A 20,914-nucleotide genomic window follows, 5' to 3' on the forward strand; every position below is an offset into this window, starting at 1 on the left:
AATATGCAAAATGCTGATTAACGTTTGAGATGACAATTAGTGTTAACAATAAATGTAAAAATGTGCTAAAGGTTCACTTCATTAAATGTTTCAAAACTCATGTAAGTGTTACATTTTTCAATAAACTATATTTACCTTAAATTATTTTTTCCCACACATTAGCATAAACAGTTTTTTTTTCCCTTTCATTGTTGCAAATTGCATTTCAATTATAAGAGCTTGATAAAAGACATTGCAAATTTGTGACATTCTCGATGTATTTCATTTCCATAATAGCCCTGACGTGCTTATTGTCAGACCTGAGGAAGATGATAGAATTAAATCCCACGTATAGGTTTCCGCTGGGGATACAATAGCCTGTTGGGAAGTGTGACATGCTGGCTGCCAGAGGCTTATTTCCAATAGCCGGCACATTTACAGTGGGGGTACGAGACCTATAGATGCAAACTCACAACTTACTGGTATCCTATTCAGACCAGAAGTAAAGCAATTAGCAGACATTTAAATAAAGCCATTGCCCTTTACAGCAGTCACTGGCCAATTTTCACAACTGGATGATTAAGCATTATGGCCAAATCAGCTGCCAGTGACAGTGTCTGTATTACGGAAACTTTTCTTGACTTCAGTGGTTGTGGAACTGGTAGGTCTTGCTTTGCAGACTGTTAATGCTCTTTATTGTGGGATTTTACAAAAACTGTAATAATGGCCAGTTTATATATGTAAGTTTGCTTTCTGTTTTGAAGATGTTTCAGTCCTGTATAGTTTTTATTTTTTTAATTTATGATGCACCTAATATGTTGTCTTTTTTGCATTAAACCAATAAATCCCTGCAGTAAGAGTATAGTGTCTGAAAAGTAGCGAGGAGATCTAAAATGTAAAGAGTAGACTTCGTTTGTGTCTTTTCTCGTGACTGCCCTTTAAACGTCTTTAACAAACCGTTCCTCATACCACAGCGCTGAGGATCCAGGGCCCGTTTCGGGGCTGGGGCAGCCAGGGCGGGGGCATGTGCAGCGACTCGGAGAGCGCGGGGGGCAGCAGTGAGTCTCGCTCCATGGACTCCCCTACGGCCAGCCCAGGTAGGGGTGTGTCATCAGCAGCAGCTCACACTGGTGTCTCTGTGCATTTACTGGCAAGACTTTGTGACAGCACCTCAGCTGAAGGACAAATTGTCAACACATCACACCAACCAACAAACAAAACCTTTTTGTTGAAGCTAATTGTTTGGACAAGACAGCCCTGTGCATATTTATTAGAATTACTTTTATTTCTTTTTGCACATAAATTTAGTATTTTAGCCAAATTTAACCAAAACAAATCGGGCACGTTTATAATTGTGGAAGAACTATCTTGTAATATGAGATTCCACCTAATCGTCAAGAACAAGAACAGAATCGCCTGAAGTTGTTTGAAGATAATTAAATCCAAATTTCAGAGTCTCCCTCATTTTTACAATTTGTTATTTAAAATGAATGGCATGTATGACAAATTAAGGGCCGGATTAAATCAAAACTTTGACCCACCCGCTAATAGCAAACTACAAACCTGTACATCATAGCGGTTACATTTCTGATCAGAAGAAAGTGTCATCTTTCTAAAAATGAAGCCGCAACTGAGTACAGTTCTGTAATTTTCTATTAGTGGGTGGGTCAAAGTTTTGATTCAATCCGGCCCTAAATCATAAAATTAGACATTATTTCCAAGGATTTTTAGTTAGTTTTCAATTGCACAACAAATCAACTTGTTTATTTCTAATAAATTTGCACTTTTAAGTACTGTGCCAGGTGTGTGTATGAGGTGTGAGTATGTGAGTGTGTTTGTGTGTGTGTGTGTGAGGGCATGCACGTATTTCTGTGCGAGTGTGTGTACATGCACATGTGCATGTGTGAGTATGTGCAAGCTTGCAACTATATTTAAATGAATGTGGTTCTTGGTGTATAGTCTGTAGCATTGCCTTCTTTTAAGAAATGTTCTCATGTTTTGAGCATAATCATTTCCTTTATTTTGTTGTTTAAAGCATAATATAGGTTTTATTGAATTGTATTGTATTGTTGTTGATAACTTATTTTAGGCATGTATTTTCGTGCTTTCAATTGTTACTTAGCATAGCACAGGCTGAAAATTGAATTTTATACCCCGATATCCCAAATTTCAATTCCTCATACCTTGAGAATAGCTTGACCTTTGTATGTTGCTTGCCATTTTTCAAGCAGCCTGGCTTTTAAGTTAGCATTCAGAATGTGTTTTCCCTTGATTGAATTAGGTTTAAATTAAAGCTGACCAATTGTATGAAGTAGATGTATAGGTGGCTAATTACCTTTTGTGTATTACGGGAAGTATGTCTAGAATGTGCCGAGGAGTTGACTGTTAAAATGGGCTTTTCAGCTCCTCCATTAGAAGTGTAAAAAGAAGGATTCCTGTTTAAATGGAGGTGTGAATCACCCATAATGCAATGCAGCGGACACTTATTAAGCTTTTCCACGCCCCCAAAGTTACTTCTTCAGTAGCAGCCCCATCCGGGGACAGGTTTAAAATCTGGACTCTGGGAGTTCATTTCACAGCTGACTTTCAATGGACCAGACTGACTCTAAAGCCGGTTTTATTTTGTATTCGTCCAGGTGATTTTAAACGGAGACTTCCCAGAACTCCTTCCACAGGCACGATGTCCTCTGCGGACGATCTCGACGAAAGAGAGCCGCCATCCCCTTCAGACAACGGTGAGTCACCTATTTTGAATAGCATTAAACGTGACTCATTCTTCGAAACTGTTACCCTTGATAAAAACAGATGGTATCTTTCTGTTTTGACACTGGTAAACAGTTCCCACGGCTGGTCGCTGATTTATGTTTAGTCTAGAAAAAAATAAAAACAAATCCATGCCTGTCAAAAGTTGTAACACCTTTTTGAAAATTTAAAGTTTGTGTCATAGTTTAGCATTGTTTTAATGTGGAAAACGAAACCTATCAATAGTAGCGTAAATAAAATTAAGATTTACGTCTGAATCGCGAATGTCATGTGAGGCAGATTACGTGAATGGAAATAAATAAATCTATTTAGCTGCTCCCATTTGGTGTAGAGCACTTAAACATTTACTTTGTCCCCCTTTCTATTCATTTGCAGGCATAAATGAAATGGTCATAGAGGCCGCGAGTTCCCCCGGACCCTTCCGCAATGCCCAGATGTCCAAGGCTGCACAGACGCATAAGCTGAGGAAACTGAGGGCTCCCTCGAAGTGCAGGGAGTGTGACAGCCTGGTCGTTTTCCATGGGGCAGAGTGTGAGGAGGTGAGACATCAGTTCACAAATGTAACCTGTACAAATCCTTATATCAGCCGTATGTCAGTGAAGAATAGCTCATTTGGCAGTCTGAACTTAGGAACGTCTTCAACTCTTATGAATATATTATGGTTGAGAAAGTTGTTGATTATAAAAGTGGATCTGCCCTGAAATAAGTCCCACGTTAAGATGTAATAAGGATGAGGGATATCTGCTAGTGGTTTTCCTTCTACAGAACTCAGATGTGTGAAAATGTGATTGTGTTGTGTAACTCAGATTCTCATATTTGCAGAGGCAGCAGTTTTCTAAAGTTACTTATCTGCTTTCAGTGTTCACTGGCTTGTCACAAGAAATGCCTAGAAACATTGGCTATCCAGTGCGGACACAAGAAGCTGCATGGACGACTTCATCTGTTTGGGATCGACTTCGCACTAGCTGCCAAAAATAACCCTGATGGAATACCGTTCATCATCAAAAAGTGCACTTCTGAGATTGAAAACCGGGCCTTAAACATCAAGGTAAACCCATTGTCCTATTCTGTGTACAGAGTGTGCTTTGCTTGACCAGTGTGTTCTCTTTTCAGTCTTTTCTCGCTAAAGCCATTAGACAAATTGCAATTTGGAAATAGGGGATTATGTTGAAATTCTGTTATTTTCAATGCTTTTGTTAGATACTTGTTTGTATTTTTCCTTTGAGTGATGATAAATGTTTTTTTATATGAGTTCATGATCTTAATAAATGTAGTTTACCAATCGAGAATGAAATAGCTAGAATTCAAGTAACAGTTTTTGATAGTGTTTTTAATTCCTTTTTGCAATTCCCCTCTCTCCCTGTGTCTATAAAGGGTATTTATCGGGTAAATGGAGCCAAATCGAGAGTTGAGAAGCTTTGCCAGGCATTTGAAAATGGAAAAGACTTGGTGGAGCTTTCCGATCTATATCCCCATGACATCAGCAACGTGCTAAAACTATACCTCCGACAGGTCCGTATTTTGAATGGCTTTGAACAATGTTCATGCTGTCATTTAATGGAGCCATGTCTTTAAAAACAGTGTTGTTGGGTTGCTATATTTACTCTCATTATTTGCATCTTATTATCCGTAGCTCCCTGAACCCCTGATACTGTTCCGCCTCTATAATGAGTTCATCGGCCTGGCCAAGGAGAGCCAGAACATAATTTCGGACGAAGTGGATTCGACGCCGAACAGCCCAGTGACGGAGAAGCCCCACGTGAACATCGAGCTGAACCGAGTTATATTTAAAATCAAAGACCTACTCCGGCAGCTCCCACGGGCCCACTATAAGACACTGCAGTATCTCATAGGACACCTGCACAGGTCAGACCAACTTCCCGACAGAGATTTTTTCCTCCATTTGTTTATTATGTGTTGATTAAACATAATTTCTATATGAACACCATAATCTCAGGCATTTATATGGCATTTTAACATTTTTAATAGATTACATTACGTGCTTTTATTTGTTTCTCCTGAAATGCAAACACAAATGCAATATTCAATATAGTTTTCAATAATTTTTTTATATATGATAGAGTGATGGAAAAAGCGGAGGAGAATAAAATGACAGCCAGCAACCTGGGGATAATCTTCGGCCCGACATTGATGAAGCCCAGACAGACGGACGCGGATGTGTCCTTGTCATCCCTGGTGGACTATCCCTACCAGGCCCGGATTGTGGAGCTGCTGGTTTTGCACTATGAGAAAATCTTCGATGTCCCCCTGAGTGCACTGCCCAACTCTCCCACGGCCACAGACGGCCACCCGATGGAAATCAAAGGAATGGAAAGCAGTTTAACGGCAGAGGAGAAAGAGCTGCAGCTCAAACGACATTCGAAGTCTTTAGTTGACATTAAGGAAGTAAGTGTTGTTGTATCTCGTTATTTATTTATTTTATATTTTTCCTGAACAGCATTGATAATTATAGAATAAGGCCCTCTGTGATATCAGTAGAGATTACATTTGTCTCTCTCACTGTTTCATTGCAGCAGAGTTCTAGAACATATAAAAGATATTCTTCCATAATCCCATCTACTCATTTGATGGATGAGGTAAAGGATGTGAAAAACAAGCCCGATGGAAGAGAGTGTGCACCTGGTCAGTATGGCGGCAGCACATATTGACTTAAAAAAAAAAAATACTTTCTCAAACGTTTTCATGTGTACTGACTGTCTTTTCTCTCATTCCTCTTCAGCTCTGGTTCAGATTTCGGAGAAAGTCAACGGGCTGTCATCGGATTCCTGTTTCCACGATGGGCCGAAACCCAACGTGAGCTTCAGCAAACTGAACCACAGCACCACCAAAGTCCAGCTGCGGTCGCCGCGGTCCAAGTTAGCCTCTCGCCCCATCAGCATGCCGGTGGAGAGACTCCTGAACCCGTCGCAGCTCAACGAGAAGAACTCGAAACACTGCGCCGAGCGGGAACCGGGTCCCACGATAGAGGAATCGTCCGAGGGGACCAAGAACATTTCGTACTGTCGGAATACATACATCGACACGCAGTCTTTGAGGAGGACGTGGGACAAGCAATACAAACATTATAATATTACTCCCAGGACAGCTATGATCATGGCGAACATACCCCAAGACAGTCGACCTAATGACCCTGGGGTTTCGTCCGTTTCCCCCTCCTCGTCATCCTACAATCTTGGGAGCACTTCTGGGAGTACTATCCTCCCCAATAAGCCATATACTATAGCAGTAAGGCCAGTACGGACCTTGGTAAGAGACGGGAATTTCTTCGATTCCAATCCCCCTTCCTCCGGCTTCAGAGCCCCACGGACCTTGCAGCCACCTCCCGGAACGTTTTACAAACCTCCTTCCAGTAACCGAGCTAAGCAGCCCACGGACCTGGTGCCAAAAACGTACGCCACGGCGGCAAAGAGCGCGGGGACCGGGCCAGGCGAGGAGGAACGTGCGGCCGAGCCCACGGACTGCGAAGCCGCTTCCCCAGACTCCGGCGCCCCCCAGCCCCCGTCTCCGAACTCCAGCCCCGAAGAGCTCAGCCAAAGTGAAGCGAAGCCAGTATATCAAAGACTGAGGCCCAGGCGCCTGCAAGAATTTGAACACAGGGAAGCGCATTTTGTATAATCCGTATATCAAACTATTAGTTGCAAATATTTTTTTTATATATGTAAATGCAATAATGTGCCATATTGTATATGAAATGGAGTACTTTTTATTATCCCTTTGGGAAAAGTTTCCAAAACTGTGAAAATGTAACCGTGGAAGTGTTATGTATAATATATTCCTTGTTATCTTTTTTATGCAACAAGTAGTACTGCATGACTCAGTAGTAAGTCTTGCATTAATGCAGGATGCACTTAGCTTAATATTGTGTGTATTTTATTTAGAGATATAACATTTTAGTCGCTTTTGAAAATGTGTAAAAAATAAATAAAAAAGTACACCGTATAACGCGCTCAACTTCCATTGCCAATTACTATTGTTTCATTGGAAACTTCTCAATTGTACATTAAATGAACATTGTTAAAAAAAGGAAATGTTTGTAAGTTATTTAGCCACTTTTCACCTGCTTTAAGCAACCATATAGAGGCCATTCTCAGTTTAAAAACTGTGCAATTTCTGCTTCCAGTACATTAAAGGAAATGTTGAAACCTTCACAAAAGCAAAATCAAAAGCAAAATTGTTGTATATTTGTTTTCTTTTTATATAAATAAATATAAAGCTTCTCATTACATGGTTTCTCCTGCTAAAGTTGTTTATATGGTGTCACTTTATATGATGTATATACCAATATGATGCACTTACTGGGTTTAACACAAATTCAAACTGCTATGATTATATAGATTGAGCAGTACCTGTCCAGTCATTATTCCCCCGTCTACACAACTATTTTAGAAATTAGGCCACAGTAAGTACATCAGATCAGTTTTTGTAAACCGTATGTATTTGTTTACACTTTATCAATATTATCCGTGAGGTAAATTAAAACATTTAAAATACTCATTTATTCCTCAGATTATACATTGTTTTGTAAATATAGATGTCAATGTGCAAAACATGAAAAGGTTGAATGTTTCTTTTGTAAAACTTGCAATCTGAAATAGAATTCGATATAATTTATTATTGATGGAAGTTGGACTCAAATACAACGCACCCAAAAAATGATTTACTGAATCTCAAAATGTTTTATAGAATTAAACCAATTGTGTTTGTAGTCTCACACATCCTTGTTATTCTTTAGTTAAAATCATTTTTTTACAGCATATTAATGGTGGCATAATTAGATTATTCCCTTTACAGAGATGGTACTTAAGCGTTATTAACTAATTGTATTACGTCTCAATACTCAGATCAGTTTGGGACCAACGTGAGTGAGAATAGCTGAAGAATCTCTCTGCAGTAACACACAGCAATGTCCTGTTATGTTTTTCTAGGGTTTGCTTCTTTATTAATGCTAATTAATTAATTCCTAATGCTTGCTTTCACAGTAATTGATGATAATCTTTTAGATCATGAATAAGTAAACTTCAATGACTTCCATCAGGATCTGTGAGTAGAAACTGTTATACATTACAGCCTTGCCTTTGGGGTAGAATAGATACACTTCATGGCCAGTGCTGATAAAGCTTTTCTCTCCACAGAATTGAACTTTGTGAATATTCACGAGCAGCAAAAGGGTGAAAGGAATTCAGGCAACAGCTCTGCGGTGCTTGTTTTTGTGTCCATTTGACAGGGTGGAGAAAACTAGAATAACTGCTTTGTGAGTCAAGGAAAAGAGAAATTAATGAATGGGGGGAAATGGGGTTATTTTGGTAACATGAATTTACCAGAGTCTGTGGGGGGTTGGTGGGGGGGGGGACTCTAAGGAGAAAATGAGAAACGGAAAGTAAATACATTTGCATATTTTTTCATAAGCCTTTTTAAATGAATATGAAATGGATAGGATGAATCCTGTACACTAGCTGAATTAAAACCAAAATATGTTATTTACTTGATTTTTTCAATATATATATAAATACTCAATGTGTATTTTTTAAGATGTTGTTATTGATTTATGTACTGCTGTGAATCATATCCATTTTTTTGTATTACACTAACGTTTATTGAAAATTCAAGTCATTTAGGCTATTATTAGTATTGTATAAATTTACCAAGCACAAGTTTTGAGTTAAGCAGTCTTTGGATGGATGTGAATATTTTTGTCACCGCAATTGGCACCTTTACTTTTGTTTCTAGTCTACACAAACACTATTTACAATCTGCAGTATGATGCATTGGTTCTAGCAGTGGGATAAATGAAAAGCATACCCTAATATTTCATATGAGTGACGGAATAATATGCGATTTATTACTTAATGTAAAAAAAAAGCCGATTGCAGACAGACTATCCATCAATCTATCCATTATTGTTTCTTCACCTCCACTTATGTCTGTTCCCTGTTATGAAGATTTGAGTGATTATATTCTGCACAGGCAAGATCTTTAAATCCACCTGTCCTAATTAGCCGTGTGACCTGTCCGAGTTCTGTGAGCTGCTGACGAATGATTCAGCCCAACTGGGATTGAAGAGGAAAAGCACTACCTTGATTGAAAAAGAACAAACCTCCCACCCCAATCACCTAATCATTGTATAAAACCATTTCTGTATGGCTTCACTTTTCTGTATAAGATTTGCTTATATCATGGGCCTCTGAAACAAAATGGATGATTGTGTTTGTGCGAGCCTGTCCACATTGTGAAAGGAGATTAAAGCAATCTGATTACTAGTGTGAGCTGGTGTTGAGGAAGCAGCTGTGCTAGGACCGGCATGTAGCTCTTGGCCGAATGTCTCAAACCTCAGGCCAGCAAGTCTTCACATTTTTTCCTAGATGTTGTTCAGCTTTTACATCGTTCTTCTGAGGTAAGTAGACTCTTTGTGTAGTTGTTTTGGGTCAAAGTTCTAGTCTGGTTGCGCGCCATGTTCCTGCTGATCTTCGTAGCTAATTGAGCCAATGTCGTAGGCTCTTTCTTGTGTGCCTTGGTTTTCTCTTACTCTTATCAATGTGCCAAATGAACTACTTCACGTTCAGAATGCACTAATATGCCTTTTCTCTAGTTTAAATGTGTCTGTTATGTTTTATCCTGTTTTGTATTGATTTAAATTAACAAAAAAAAACATTATTTAATGTAATTCAACTCAGACATTTTAATTGATTCTCTCCAGAATACAGAAATTATGCTGAAGGGGACTTACATTTTTATTTATTTTTGTATTTATTTTATATATTCCCATTTGGTTCTGTACTTAAAATAGGTATGAGTTACAAATCTTTGTTTTCAATTAATCTGTTTTAATGGGCCACTGACCTCAACTTTAAATAACTGTACTTAATTATAGATATAGGCTGCTTACTCTAATGTGAATAAGAGAATGCATTTGAATTCTGTGTGCAACCATAAAAGGGTTTCTCCTGCTCAGTTTTATTAAGATATTAAATGGATAGTATTGCATATTAATATTCTTACCCAGGGTGTCACAATATAAAATAATTTCACAAAACTCACAAGATATACAACTTAAGTCCTAATTCAAGCAAAATTGTGTACAAATTATAGTGCAGGTTAGTTCAAATAGTAGAATTGTATTAGATATTCATGGTAAAATAAAAAAAACATTGGCAAGATGGAGTAAAATGTGATTTGTGTGCGTCTTGTGTATACAAATGCTTAAAAAGGATTATATATATATATGCATCTTGATAAGCTGTGGTCAGGTGGAATGTAACTGGTAGTATTTATTGTTTTAGTTCAATCCCTATAAGCCAACCGAGTGAAAATCTTAAGCCCTGAAGTTGGTAAACTATACTGACGTGTCACCTGAGGATCTGGCCTTTAAGGCGATCTTTTTTAATCTATTGTTTACTGGTCCCTCCTTCTTCCACTTCTATAGTGCAATTACTGGCAAACAAAAGAGGCCATTTTCTTTTCTTCCTTTTTTAGCCTTAATGCAGCACACAATAACTCACCATTTAATAAAGACTGCTAAAATATGGATGCTGAAAATTAATTTGTTTCCTGCCTATTTTGTAAAATACTGTAAAATAACCATTCAGTCATTCCCAATGTGCTAGAGAGTGTGAACCAAGCTCCCCTAGGGCTCTATTTCTCATCCCAAATGTTTCTTTCTGTACCAGCAGGCTTTTTCTTGCTACATTTATGCGTAATGTCAGTCATCCTGTAAAATAAAAAGAACAGTTACAATAAAATAGGTCATGCCTGGCAACTTTGATAGCAGCAACCTTGATTCATGCAAAAATGTTATTGATCAAAGCAAGGCTAGGCTTTCTGTTGAGACAGACATGGGTCATTACTCTGCTGACATGATTAGGCAGAAAAGGGCATTACCTCATAAATGCAGTGGACATAATCCAATTATTTAGATTAATGATGAATGCTTGTCAATCAGTCGGAATTAATTCATTCCTGGTGTGCGGAAGCATGTAGGACTTACTTATGAAGACATGGCAATATGTGTTGCTTCGGTTTTATAGAAAGAAAGAAAGAAAGAAAGAAAGAAAAAAGCATGTGCTGGTGCTTGTATTCCTTTGGACCTATCCTACACTATCTTAAAAGGCTTTCTTTTAATGTCCACTTACTGGTATAGTGTATACCAGCTGTAGGATTCCTTTTCTAAGTATCGGTGTATACAAATACGTTTCTGATCTGTGGTTCATACTGTCATTGGGACAATTGTGTAACTGTGTCAAATGATACAGGTGTTTCTGGTGTGCTGCAGGTTTCTGACCTGGTTGTGACCCCATAAGGGGTGGAGAAGAGCTATGGGCACTTGGAAACAGATCCGCTTATTGCTGTGGAAGAACTGGACACTGCGAAAACGACAGAAGGTACTGCACGTATCTAATGAGAAAAATAAAGACAGAATTGCAGTACAGTATGAAAAGACGAGTATTTATTTGTGGGTGAAAATTTTTCACTGTTACCATCGACATATGACCAGATTGATTCACTCCCAGGGGTTCAAATAAACACAACTATGTAAAGCAGTAGGCTGTGACGATACCACTCCTCTCATTAGTGAAAAATAAAACAGTCCAGGAAAGAAAATTATAATATGCTGCCTCTAAAGCTTTTCATAATAAATAATATTTGACCACGGTCCTGTTAATTAAAGCATCTGCAAGTGTTTTGATGTATCAAAGGTCCAACTGTTTTATCTGCAGCTCTAATTAGAATGCGCAATTATTCCTGTTTTATGTGATGTGGCTTTATTTGATTCTCTCTGTGTTTTTTATCTCCCAAGCTTCGGTTCTTTGTGGAGCTCATTTGGCCATTGATCTTGTTCATTGGCTTGGTGTGGCTGAGAATCGCTAACCCACTGTACCGCCAGCATGAATGTAAGTCTTTTTTATAGTAGCTGTGAGAGAAGATCTATAATTGTCAGTCATTATGTTGTTCCTTTGCAGTGTAACTACCATGCTGAAAGATATATGCAATACTTGAATTATGACATAGAGTTTACAGCATGTATAATGTCCTACTCATTAGGTGTGTAAAAGAAAAATGTGATTTTGATTTTGCCTTAAATGAATTGAACAGTGATATACCATACAAAACCGTATGTTTGAGGGCAAAAGCAAGAAGAGTTAATTGGCAACAGTTTAATCAATGGGAAACTATCACTGAGCTGTGACAACATGTCAATTCATTCTGTAGTATTTTATTTTATTCATCTCTTATTTTTCTCTGTGTAGGTCATTTTCCCAACAAAGCTATGCCCTCGGCAGGAGTCCTTCCCTGGATACAGGGGATGTTCTGCAATGCCAACAACCCTTGCTTCAAATACGCAACACGCGGCGAGTCTGATGGGGTTGTCTCCAACTACAACAACTCAATGTGAGCCATGTAATAAATTAACTTAAATTAAAGGTTTCTAACTTACTCTTTATTCATATTTTCACACTCGTTCTGTTAAGTGTCAGTCAGTTTATCTCCTGAATGCCCTGCCTTTTTCCAGCTTGTTCCTCACTTGTTTATCAACCATAATACTGAGCTGTGCTAATAATAATGGTATATAAGATAATACAGTAATGCCAGAGTGAATATGATCATATTTACATTCACTGAATATACTTTCAAACATAATTTGGCTCAGATGTGGCCCTTAGTATTTGGATCTTTTTTTGAAGTGTGCATTCTCTTCTCATTTACTCAAGAAAACAAAACTGAGACACTCAAATGGTTCTTCGGTCCAATATGATTCGTGTCCCCTCCTCTGTTCCAGTCTGGCCCGATTCTACGCCGATTCTCAGGAGCTGCTCTTCTCAGAACCTGAATTCCAGCATTTGGGCCGAATGTGGGAGGAACTGCGAGTCATGGCCGAGTTCATGAACACACTGCGAACTAATCCAGGCATGATTTCAGGTGAGGGAGGCCATTTAATAGTGATCACCACATTTCATCTTAATGTCAGATAGAGATATTTCCAGCAAAGTGCTCTTTTTGTCGAATTGTGAATCACGTTTTATAGAATGTGTGTAATTACAGTTCAAAGTAATGAGTCTGCAGTGATAATACAGGTATTCCCTGTGACGAGTCATTGCTATAAAGGTCATACATGTCTTGATCAAATACTTTTTGTTTGTAAAGTTCATTGACCTCTAGGTCGTCAGCACTCGGGACACCGATCTCATTGGTGCCGCCAATACCGTTTCATTTTCGAAACAAAGTGCAGTAGTAGTTGAGTTGTCATTCACACGTATAATCTTAAAATTCAAGTTCGGCACCGGCCGTAAGTGGGACATTGTGGACATTAGTATTCATCACAGACCTTTTGCACATTGTGCCGCTGCCAACCTGAGAGAACAAAGAATAAGGACTGAGAGACTGAACTGCCCTCTCGTCACTGTATGGTGTAGAGCTTAGGGCACACAGGCGAGACAGTAAAGAGAACATCACACTGCCCATATTGCATCTTCTGTATACATATAAAGATGAGGTTACAGCAGATTAATTCAAGTACCTCTCTCCAGCACGAGAAACGCAGGCCATACATAAGTAGTTGAAATAATAGTACGTGCAGCCTGTCAGCAATTCATAATCATAATCATAAACAATTCATTCTCTCTGTATGTTTAGGCCGCGGAATGAAAATCAAAGACATCCTGAAGGACGATGAGACCCTGACAGCTTTCTTATTGAAGGATGCTGGCCTGTCTAACTCTGTTGTTAATCAGCTAGTAAACGCCCAAGTTCGTCCTGAGCAGGTAGGTGTTCACAATCCAGATATAACTGGAAACAGACTCCCCCCCCCAATTTTTTTTACTGGATAACATTATTATTATTATATATATTTTGAGATCTTACTGTTATTAGTAAGATTAATCAAGTGGTCTTTTTGTGCTGTCCCCTGAAACAGCTCAGCATGAAAAGAAGGGGAACTTAGTTAACAGTTAAAATATTTAATTAAGTAACTGCACTTTTTATTATGGTGTACAATACTGTCTATCTATACGTGGATACAACAGAAAATGCATTTGATTTTTCTGTATTCTGCAGTTTAAAAAAAATGGACAAGAATCAATAATATAATTATCTGAACATATATTAAATGGCTGAACGATCCAACTGCTCATTAAAATGGCAATTAGCTTGATTAATTGATAGACTTTGTGTTGTTTACAGTTTCTTTGATTTCTTTATTATTTATACTTTGCTGTGATGGCACATTTTCTGGTACATTTGATATGATTGTACTTTGTGACTAATGCCTGGTGCCTTCTGGTTGCGTCTAAATTATAGTTACACTCAAACGTTTCCTCCTGGGCATATTATTATTCCAGTGGTGGTTTGTCCTTTATAATTGTGCTTCTGAGTCTTTTTTTTTTTTTATTAGAACAAAGAGCCGGGTATGAAAAACATGAGTCACATGATGCAGGTGGCGTTTGATCGAAACAGTGTTTCACCGGAGTTAGACATCCTGTGCGGGAAGTGAAAGCATGTAACACTGGCTGCTTAAAAAAAAAAATCCTGGAATGACATCAGTATGTGAATAGTCTCCACAAGCTTTCATATGTAAATGCATAAAAAAAAAATACAAACCGTCAAACCTTTCATTGACTTGGCCTTTCTCAGGCCTTACTGATTCAGTGAAACGGCCTGCCGAAGAATATGCTGGCTGGATAATTCCTTAGCAACTAATCACGGGATCCTCCAGTGATTCACAGCTATCGATGCACCTTTGTCTCTCTGCAGTTAGGATGACACAATGCTTAGCGCACACCGGCTCTCAAAAGGTAGCCAATTAAAGCGAGGGGTTAGTAATCAGCCTTCGATGTGCCAGGAGCCAGCACAGCTTGAGGTGAAATATTCTGGACTGTTCCCGATAGCAGGCTGGGCCGAGGACCTCAGGGCTGGGATGTGTGTTATAATCGCCAGGGAACTGTTGGCTTAGTAACCCCATTTCCTTTCTATTTTTACATTTTTTGCGATGGTGTGGAACCGGGCCAAGTTTCAAACTCAACCGGTCTTCAGATTGTTATTATTGTATTCACAAAAGGAGGTGGTTAAAGCTTCAGAGGAATTCAGAAACACTGGGCCTGAAATTAAACCGTACTGCTCGTGAAACCACATATAAACCACTGCTATCTGTGTGAGATGACATTGAGTTATTTCTTTTTTTAATCATTGCCATCAGTACATTGTATTGTTTTAAATTATTTATTTCTGTAACTTTTTATATATATATACAGTGGTGGGAGTTTTACAGAGTTCATTTTATTCAATAACATTCTTCAAAACGCAAATCTGTAAACTTTCTTATGGTTCTATTTTTGCTCGATATGTTTAAATAATAAGTATAATATATATTGGACCCATGGCCACTTTTCAAAAGCTCAGAAAATCTAAATCAGCTTAATTGTAATGATCCCTTACATAACACCCAAGCACACTAGTGTACCTGACCATTTTAATAGATGACATATTTATTATAATACCAGAATTATATGTCAAATACTCTTCATAGCGATGAAGGTTGTAATTCAGTTATGCTATATATGTGACATTAATCTGTTACTTAATGTAAAGAGAGACATCACCAAGAAAGCACTCATAAATACTTCCTTTTTGTTATCTTCCTAAGCAGAATATTCTGCTTTAAATCTCTTCAAACTGTTGTTGTTGTTTTTTTACAGAGTGAAAAAAACATGAAGTAATCTTCCAATCTGTAAACTTGATAAAGCTTTGCCTGGGTGTTGTTTCTAAATACAGTAAATCATACAGATGTGATCAAAGGCCGCTACATAGCCGGGGAAGTGGCTATGTTGTTGATTTTGGAAGTCCAATTAGTCAGAGACAGTAAATTGCACGTTCCCCGCTAATTGCCTCTATCAGGCATCTCGAAAGAAGGACACTTAAGGGCACTTGCTCCGTCTCTGAGTAGAAAATACCAAATCACAGAGCTGCATTTCTGTCTTTAAAACAAATTACAGTTAAGGATAAGGTTGGGGATAATGCCAGGATTAGAGTTGTGCTTAAAGGCTGGGGTTAAGGGTTATGTTTATGATTCAGGTTAAGGTTCATGTAAGGTCTTGATGGACATTTCTCATTTGATTTAGAGAGTTACGGCTACAGTTACAGTTGGAGAACAGTTTCAGTTTGGAGTTAGGGTCAGAGATAATGTTAGAGTTAAGGGTAAGACCAGGGTTACAAGTTCAAGCCAAATGTGTCCTGATTTTGTTCTTCAGTTTGCGTATGGAGTGCCAGACCTGCAGCTGAAGGACATCGCTTGCAGTCAGACCCTCCTGGAGCGATTCATCATCTTCCCAACCCGCAGCGGTCTATATGTGGTGCACAATGCCATGTGTTCCCTGACACAGCAAAAGCTCCAGAGAATAGAGGACAAGCTTTATGCCAACGTGGACTTCTTCAAGCTCTTCCGCCTGGTAAGTGGAGTTCATTGTTTCTTTTAATGTATTTTTACATCTTTACTGGAAATATGTAACTCATTTTGGCCTAGATTTCATTAAACCAACGGCTCAAGCACCAGTTCAACATTTTGGGCTTGAGGGGTGGTTTCCATTGGGCAAAAGCAGAAAGTCTTTGGGCATAAAAAGGTTAGCCATGGAGTACCAGGTTTCTAATTTGGGGTTTATTTAATTCAGACCTTTTAGTATAAAGATTATCTACAATTACCACAGCAAAGGACTGTCAATGATCATTTTTAGTTCTCTATTTTAATATTTCACTTCCTTGGAGTTATTTTCCTTCAGTAAAATTATAGTGTGCACAGTATTATTCTGAAAGCATTTTAACTATAAGTGGTTTACATGATTATTTACTATTATTTATATAATTAACAGAATCAGTCTAAGGGGAGGTGGTGTGTGATTGCCTTCTGAAAAAGTGTAAATAACAATTTTATTTTTACAGTATGAATTTACAGAACACAGACAGTCACTAATTGGAAGTACAAGAATGTTTCACTTCAATCTAAGATGGGTCGTCTTTAAAGAAACAAAGATTGAACATTTGGCCAATAGGAGACCCTTAAAATATGACCAATTCAAGTACATTATCTGCTTTTAAGCAAACAAGCAAATATTTAAACTTTCCAATCAATATATATATATATTTCTAACCGTACAAATGCAAAACAGACACTATTATGATAGTGGCTGTCTAGTAGTGGACACGTGCTTGGTCAGTATGCATCTGCACATTGTTAAACACAATAGAAAAGTAATTGTTTCTGTCATCAAAGCTGCCAGGTCCGCCAACCCCCTTTGGCAGACTTGGAAAGCTTCCTTATGAAGAGGTTCTGGCCGAGGGACGGAGGAGGCCGGCCTGTGGTGTTATGTGACGAGGAGCATTTGCCCTATTTCTTTAATGAGATTTCAGAAGACACACCTCTTGGACTTAGAGAAGCTTCCTACAATAACAGTCAAATTGTCTCCCAGAATTAGAGGTCCAGGCAATCACAGATGTTGAAAAACCTCATTTCAGCTCCACTGCACTATTCTTTTTATTTTAGCCAATAGTCTCGCGAGTTGCCAAGAACTTGCAGGCCTACACTGGCATAACAATGGCCTGTTTAGTTTTTTTTTTTTCCTTCTTCAAGTGAGACTGATCTAATGAGATAGCAAGGAATGTCAGAGGAAGGATGTCTTATTTTGGAGTTTATGTTACCACATAGTGTTTCCTGAACTTTTGCCCATTGTATTTTGAGCTAGTTGGAAGAGCAGCGGTGGACGAGTGTGTTCTGGAAAGAAACCCATTTATTGACTGAAAAAATTAAAAATACAATACAAATAATCCTGTACATAAAATGTAGATGATGATCTGTTTTACAGCTGGTGGTTTGCCAACATTTTATCTTGTGATGTGTTTAAATATGTTGCGAAGATAGACACTTGCTTACAGAGTTATGGATGTTATCATAATACAGAGACATTATTGTATTGTTATTTCTTATTTTAGAAGGAATTTGCCCTTCACTATATAAGGGAGTTATACTGTATTCTTTATAAATGCATAAACCCCACTGTTGTCATTTTACATTTTTAAAGGTTGGTTATATTTGTCTCTCCCCTAATACTCAACAATCAGATTCTGGCATAAGCTTTGAAACAGATATTTATGACAATAAAGCCTTGTGAACCATATTAATAACTGAATATATCCCTGCCTTTTTGGTATATGTAAATCTGCTGGTAAGTGTATAAACTTTTTGAGCTCTTCCACTTTCCAGCTCCCTGCCGTGCTTGACAACCATTCCCATGGCATCGATCTCCACTTCTGGGGCCGAGTGTTGTCCAATATGTCAGAGAAATTACAAGAGGTAAGGCTTTGTATCTTCCTCAGCTCGGAAACACTATTTCTAGAATTCAGGAAATTGTGACTTCCTCTCCCCATTTACGTATATACAAAACCTGAACTTTTTTTTCCCTTTCCTTTTGTTTTGGTTAATTGTAGTGTCTATTACTGTCAGGAAATAAAGCATAACTGGTGTCTTGATTTAGTATCGATCCACCAAAATGTAGTTGCTGGTATTTTATCGCATTTCATTGTGTTGGGAATTCGAGCAAAAGGGAAATTTCATGAAGTGAAGTGTGTGAAGCGCTGGCGACAGGAACTCTCGTTTGAGAACACTGCTATGCGCTGAATGTCCTGTGCTGTTGGGCCAAAGCCATGTGTCGGCCCGATGATAAGAATCTTAAACTCCCCCTATAATGATGATCTAGAGTAATTGTAGATTGTTGTAATTGTCCATGCGTCCTTTTAAAAGGTATTGCATTGTGAGTTCAAGACTCTATTTTAAGTGTGATCGACTGTTATGTTTGAAAATGAATTAATTTAATAAAATGCATGTCTATAGTCTGTTTCAATGAACCTTTTCCAATCAGATTTAAACATTCATTGGTCTGGGAATCAGTGTAACCCAGATTTGCTTTCTTTTTGGTCCAATGGCCTGTACTGAGGGAAAGCAGGCTTGGAGGCCAGTGTGTACACACAACACATCTGCCACTCTCAATCAAGCTGCCTGTTGCTCTGATGGGCTCTTACAGAACAGAGATTTACATTTGGTTACTAATTTGCAGAGGAAGTAACCTTAATGAAGAGGGTTAACTTCCCCAAGACAAGGGAGTGAGGAAGTCGTGGATTAGCCTATATGAAAAAAAGTGTTGTATATCTGCCCCTGCCCCTTTCTTTCTCTGAATAGAGTTGGCTTTGGTTTTCAGCTCAGTCGATTCATTTTGTGTTTTTGCATGTATGCACCATTTACTCTGAGGGCCCTAATTGGATATAAAATGTAGTGGTATGTCATGACTAGTTAATAGAAAATGATCTGCCTGTCATATCTAGCTTTCACATAAGGAGATATGTACAGGTTGTACATGGTTCCTTTCTCCTTGATCTCCATTTTACATGATTTTCTTCACAGCTGGTGGAGAGAAGCAGCTTCAAAGATTTGCTTCAGGTTTTGCAGCCCCTTTTCCAAGATGGCGGCCCATCTTCCTTCACCCAGTTGATGAGCGCGGTGTCGGACATGTTCTGTGGGTACCCCGAAGGGGGTGGATCTCGGGTTTTCTCCTTCAACTGGTACGAGGACAACAACTACAAGGCCTTCCTGGGCATTAATGGCACCAAGGCACAATCCCATTACGTCTATGATAAAACCGCTAGTAAGTGCTGGATTATTATGCCTTGAAGATAAGCTTGTAATGAACTTGTCAGTCAGACTGGATCATCAGTACATTCCTCTGCAGTGTTTTTTTCCACCACTACTTTATTTGTCATCTGTGAGTAGAATAGTAAATGAAAACATGATTTATTTTGGTGAGTCATAAGAGGAAGGCCTTTCTAAACAATGGCAATTGAAAAGTGAGGTAATAGTAAAGTAATAGTGAACGTGCTTTTATTTTCTTCTCTGCTCCCCCCCAACTTTGTAGCACCTTTCTGCAATGCACTGATGCAGAACTTGGAGTCTAACCCTGTTACCAAAATCGTGTGGAATTCGGTGAAGCCCCTGCTGATGGGAAAGATCCTCTACGCCCCCGACTCCCCCGCCGTGCGGCTGATATTGAACAATGTAAGAGAGAACGCTGCTTAGCCCTCCCGAATGTAATGAGAAAACTGACGGGGAGTGATGGCCGAGGGGCTTGGAAGCTTTGACTGGGCCTCAATGCTCAGTTTCAGCTCTGTGGCTGGAATAAGGGGATTTTTTGTTCTTCAAGTGGATCAGAGAAGCACTTTGTTTGAATTCTTTGAGATAAAATTAAAAATGATGATTCCCTTGTCAAACAGCAGACAAACAAGAATAAATGATTAGCAATGGAAAGATCTGTGACTGCATTAAAACTGTGATCTGCTATGGTGAGAGATTATTTACATGACTTAAGTAATTAACACCAACGTTCAGGCAGGAGATCAAATAAAAGAACTTCCTTTTTTCAGCACCCTTTGTTTTTCATTTCCCTCTGATTTAAATCTTAACAGCGCCAAAGGAAGAACAATGTTTATGATTATTCTGGGTTGCCAAAGCAGAAGCAAGCATGAATATATATATATATATATATATATATATATATGTGGACTCCACTATATATATATATATATATATATATATATATATATATATATATATAGTGGAGTCCACATAAAGTTTTATCATGGACAGAAATGAATTTATCTTTATTATGTGTTATTAGTCATGCCTCAATACATGTGAAATTTCAATCTGAGACACTAAATCCACTTAAAGGAGCTTATAATGACACTTTTCAAGTAGCTAATCCTTCAAAGTACGAAATTCTTTGTTTTATCAGTTCTCTTCCTTGTCCTTTCTTATTCACAATACTCATGGGAGAAGCTCAGTCATATCGTGGAGACAAAGGACTAATTAACAGATTAAAATCACTTTAATGGGGAGGGAAGCTGAAATTGCGGGTGAGATGTAAAAACCACGGCCAAGGAGATCCATGGGACTCCTAATGGTAATTTGTACCCATGTTTGAACTTTTTTCCATTTCTTTTCTGCATTTGGTTCCCCAAACTAAGTCCTCTGTCAGAAAGAGCTGTTTTCCATACAATGTTTAAAATTATATATAAGTTAAAGGGTGTTGGGTGCAGCCTAAAACATCTGTCTATCTTAACATGTGAC

General features: G+C 38.4%; 2 protein-coding genes across 5 annotated transcripts in view; both read left to right on the plus strand.

The window, feature by feature from the left end:
- Positions 1–6,986, plus strand: part of LOC136714403 (rho GTPase-activating protein 29) — a 40,960-nt gene extending 33,974 nt beyond the window's left edge. For all 3 annotated transcript variants that reach the window (XM_066691897.1, XM_066691899.1, XM_066691898.1), the window contains 9 exons: positions 954–1,076; positions 2,616–2,714; positions 3,118–3,281; positions 3,602–3,790; positions 4,117–4,254; positions 4,376–4,608; positions 4,824–5,148; positions 5,277–5,385; positions 5,483–6,986. In XM_066691897.1, coding sequence (XP_066547994.1) covers positions 954–1,076; positions 2,616–2,714; positions 3,118–3,281; positions 3,602–3,790; positions 4,117–4,254; positions 4,376–4,608; positions 4,824–5,148; positions 5,277–5,385; positions 5,483–6,378 — 2,276 coding nt within the window. In that variant the 3' untranslated portion in view covers positions 6,379–6,986. The remainder of the gene's footprint in view (positions 1–953; positions 1,077–2,615; positions 2,715–3,117; positions 3,282–3,601; positions 3,791–4,116; positions 4,255–4,375; positions 4,609–4,823; positions 5,149–5,276; positions 5,386–5,482) is intronic.
- Positions 6,987–9,044: 2,058 nt separating this feature from the next.
- The window catches only part of LOC136714315 (retinal-specific phospholipid-transporting ATPase ABCA4), a 32,919-nt gene continuing 21,049 nt past the window's right edge, over positions 9,045–20,914 (plus strand). For both annotated transcript variants that reach the window (XM_066691732.1, XM_066691733.1), the window contains exons 1-10: positions 9,045–9,154; positions 11,030–11,138; positions 11,555–11,648; positions 12,006–12,147; positions 12,536–12,675; positions 13,390–13,517; positions 15,999–16,196; positions 18,002–18,091; positions 19,196–19,436; positions 19,704–19,843. In XM_066691732.1, the coding sequence (XP_066547829.1) occupies positions 11,073–11,138; positions 11,555–11,648; positions 12,006–12,147; positions 12,536–12,675; positions 13,390–13,517; positions 15,999–16,196; positions 18,002–18,091; positions 19,196–19,436; positions 19,704–19,843 (1,239 nt within the window). In that variant the 5' untranslated portion in view covers positions 9,045–9,154; positions 11,030–11,072. The remainder of the gene's footprint in view (positions 9,155–11,029; positions 11,139–11,554; positions 11,649–12,005; positions 12,148–12,535; positions 12,676–13,389; positions 13,518–15,998; positions 16,197–18,001; positions 18,092–19,195; positions 19,437–19,703; positions 19,844–20,914) is intronic.

This window comes from Amia ocellicauda, chromosome 19, assembly GCF_036373705.1.
Source record: "Amia ocellicauda isolate fAmiCal2 chromosome 19, fAmiCal2.hap1, whole genome shotgun sequence".
Classification (NCBI taxonomy): Eukaryota; Metazoa; Chordata; class Actinopteri; order Amiiformes; family Amiidae; genus Amia; species Amia ocellicauda.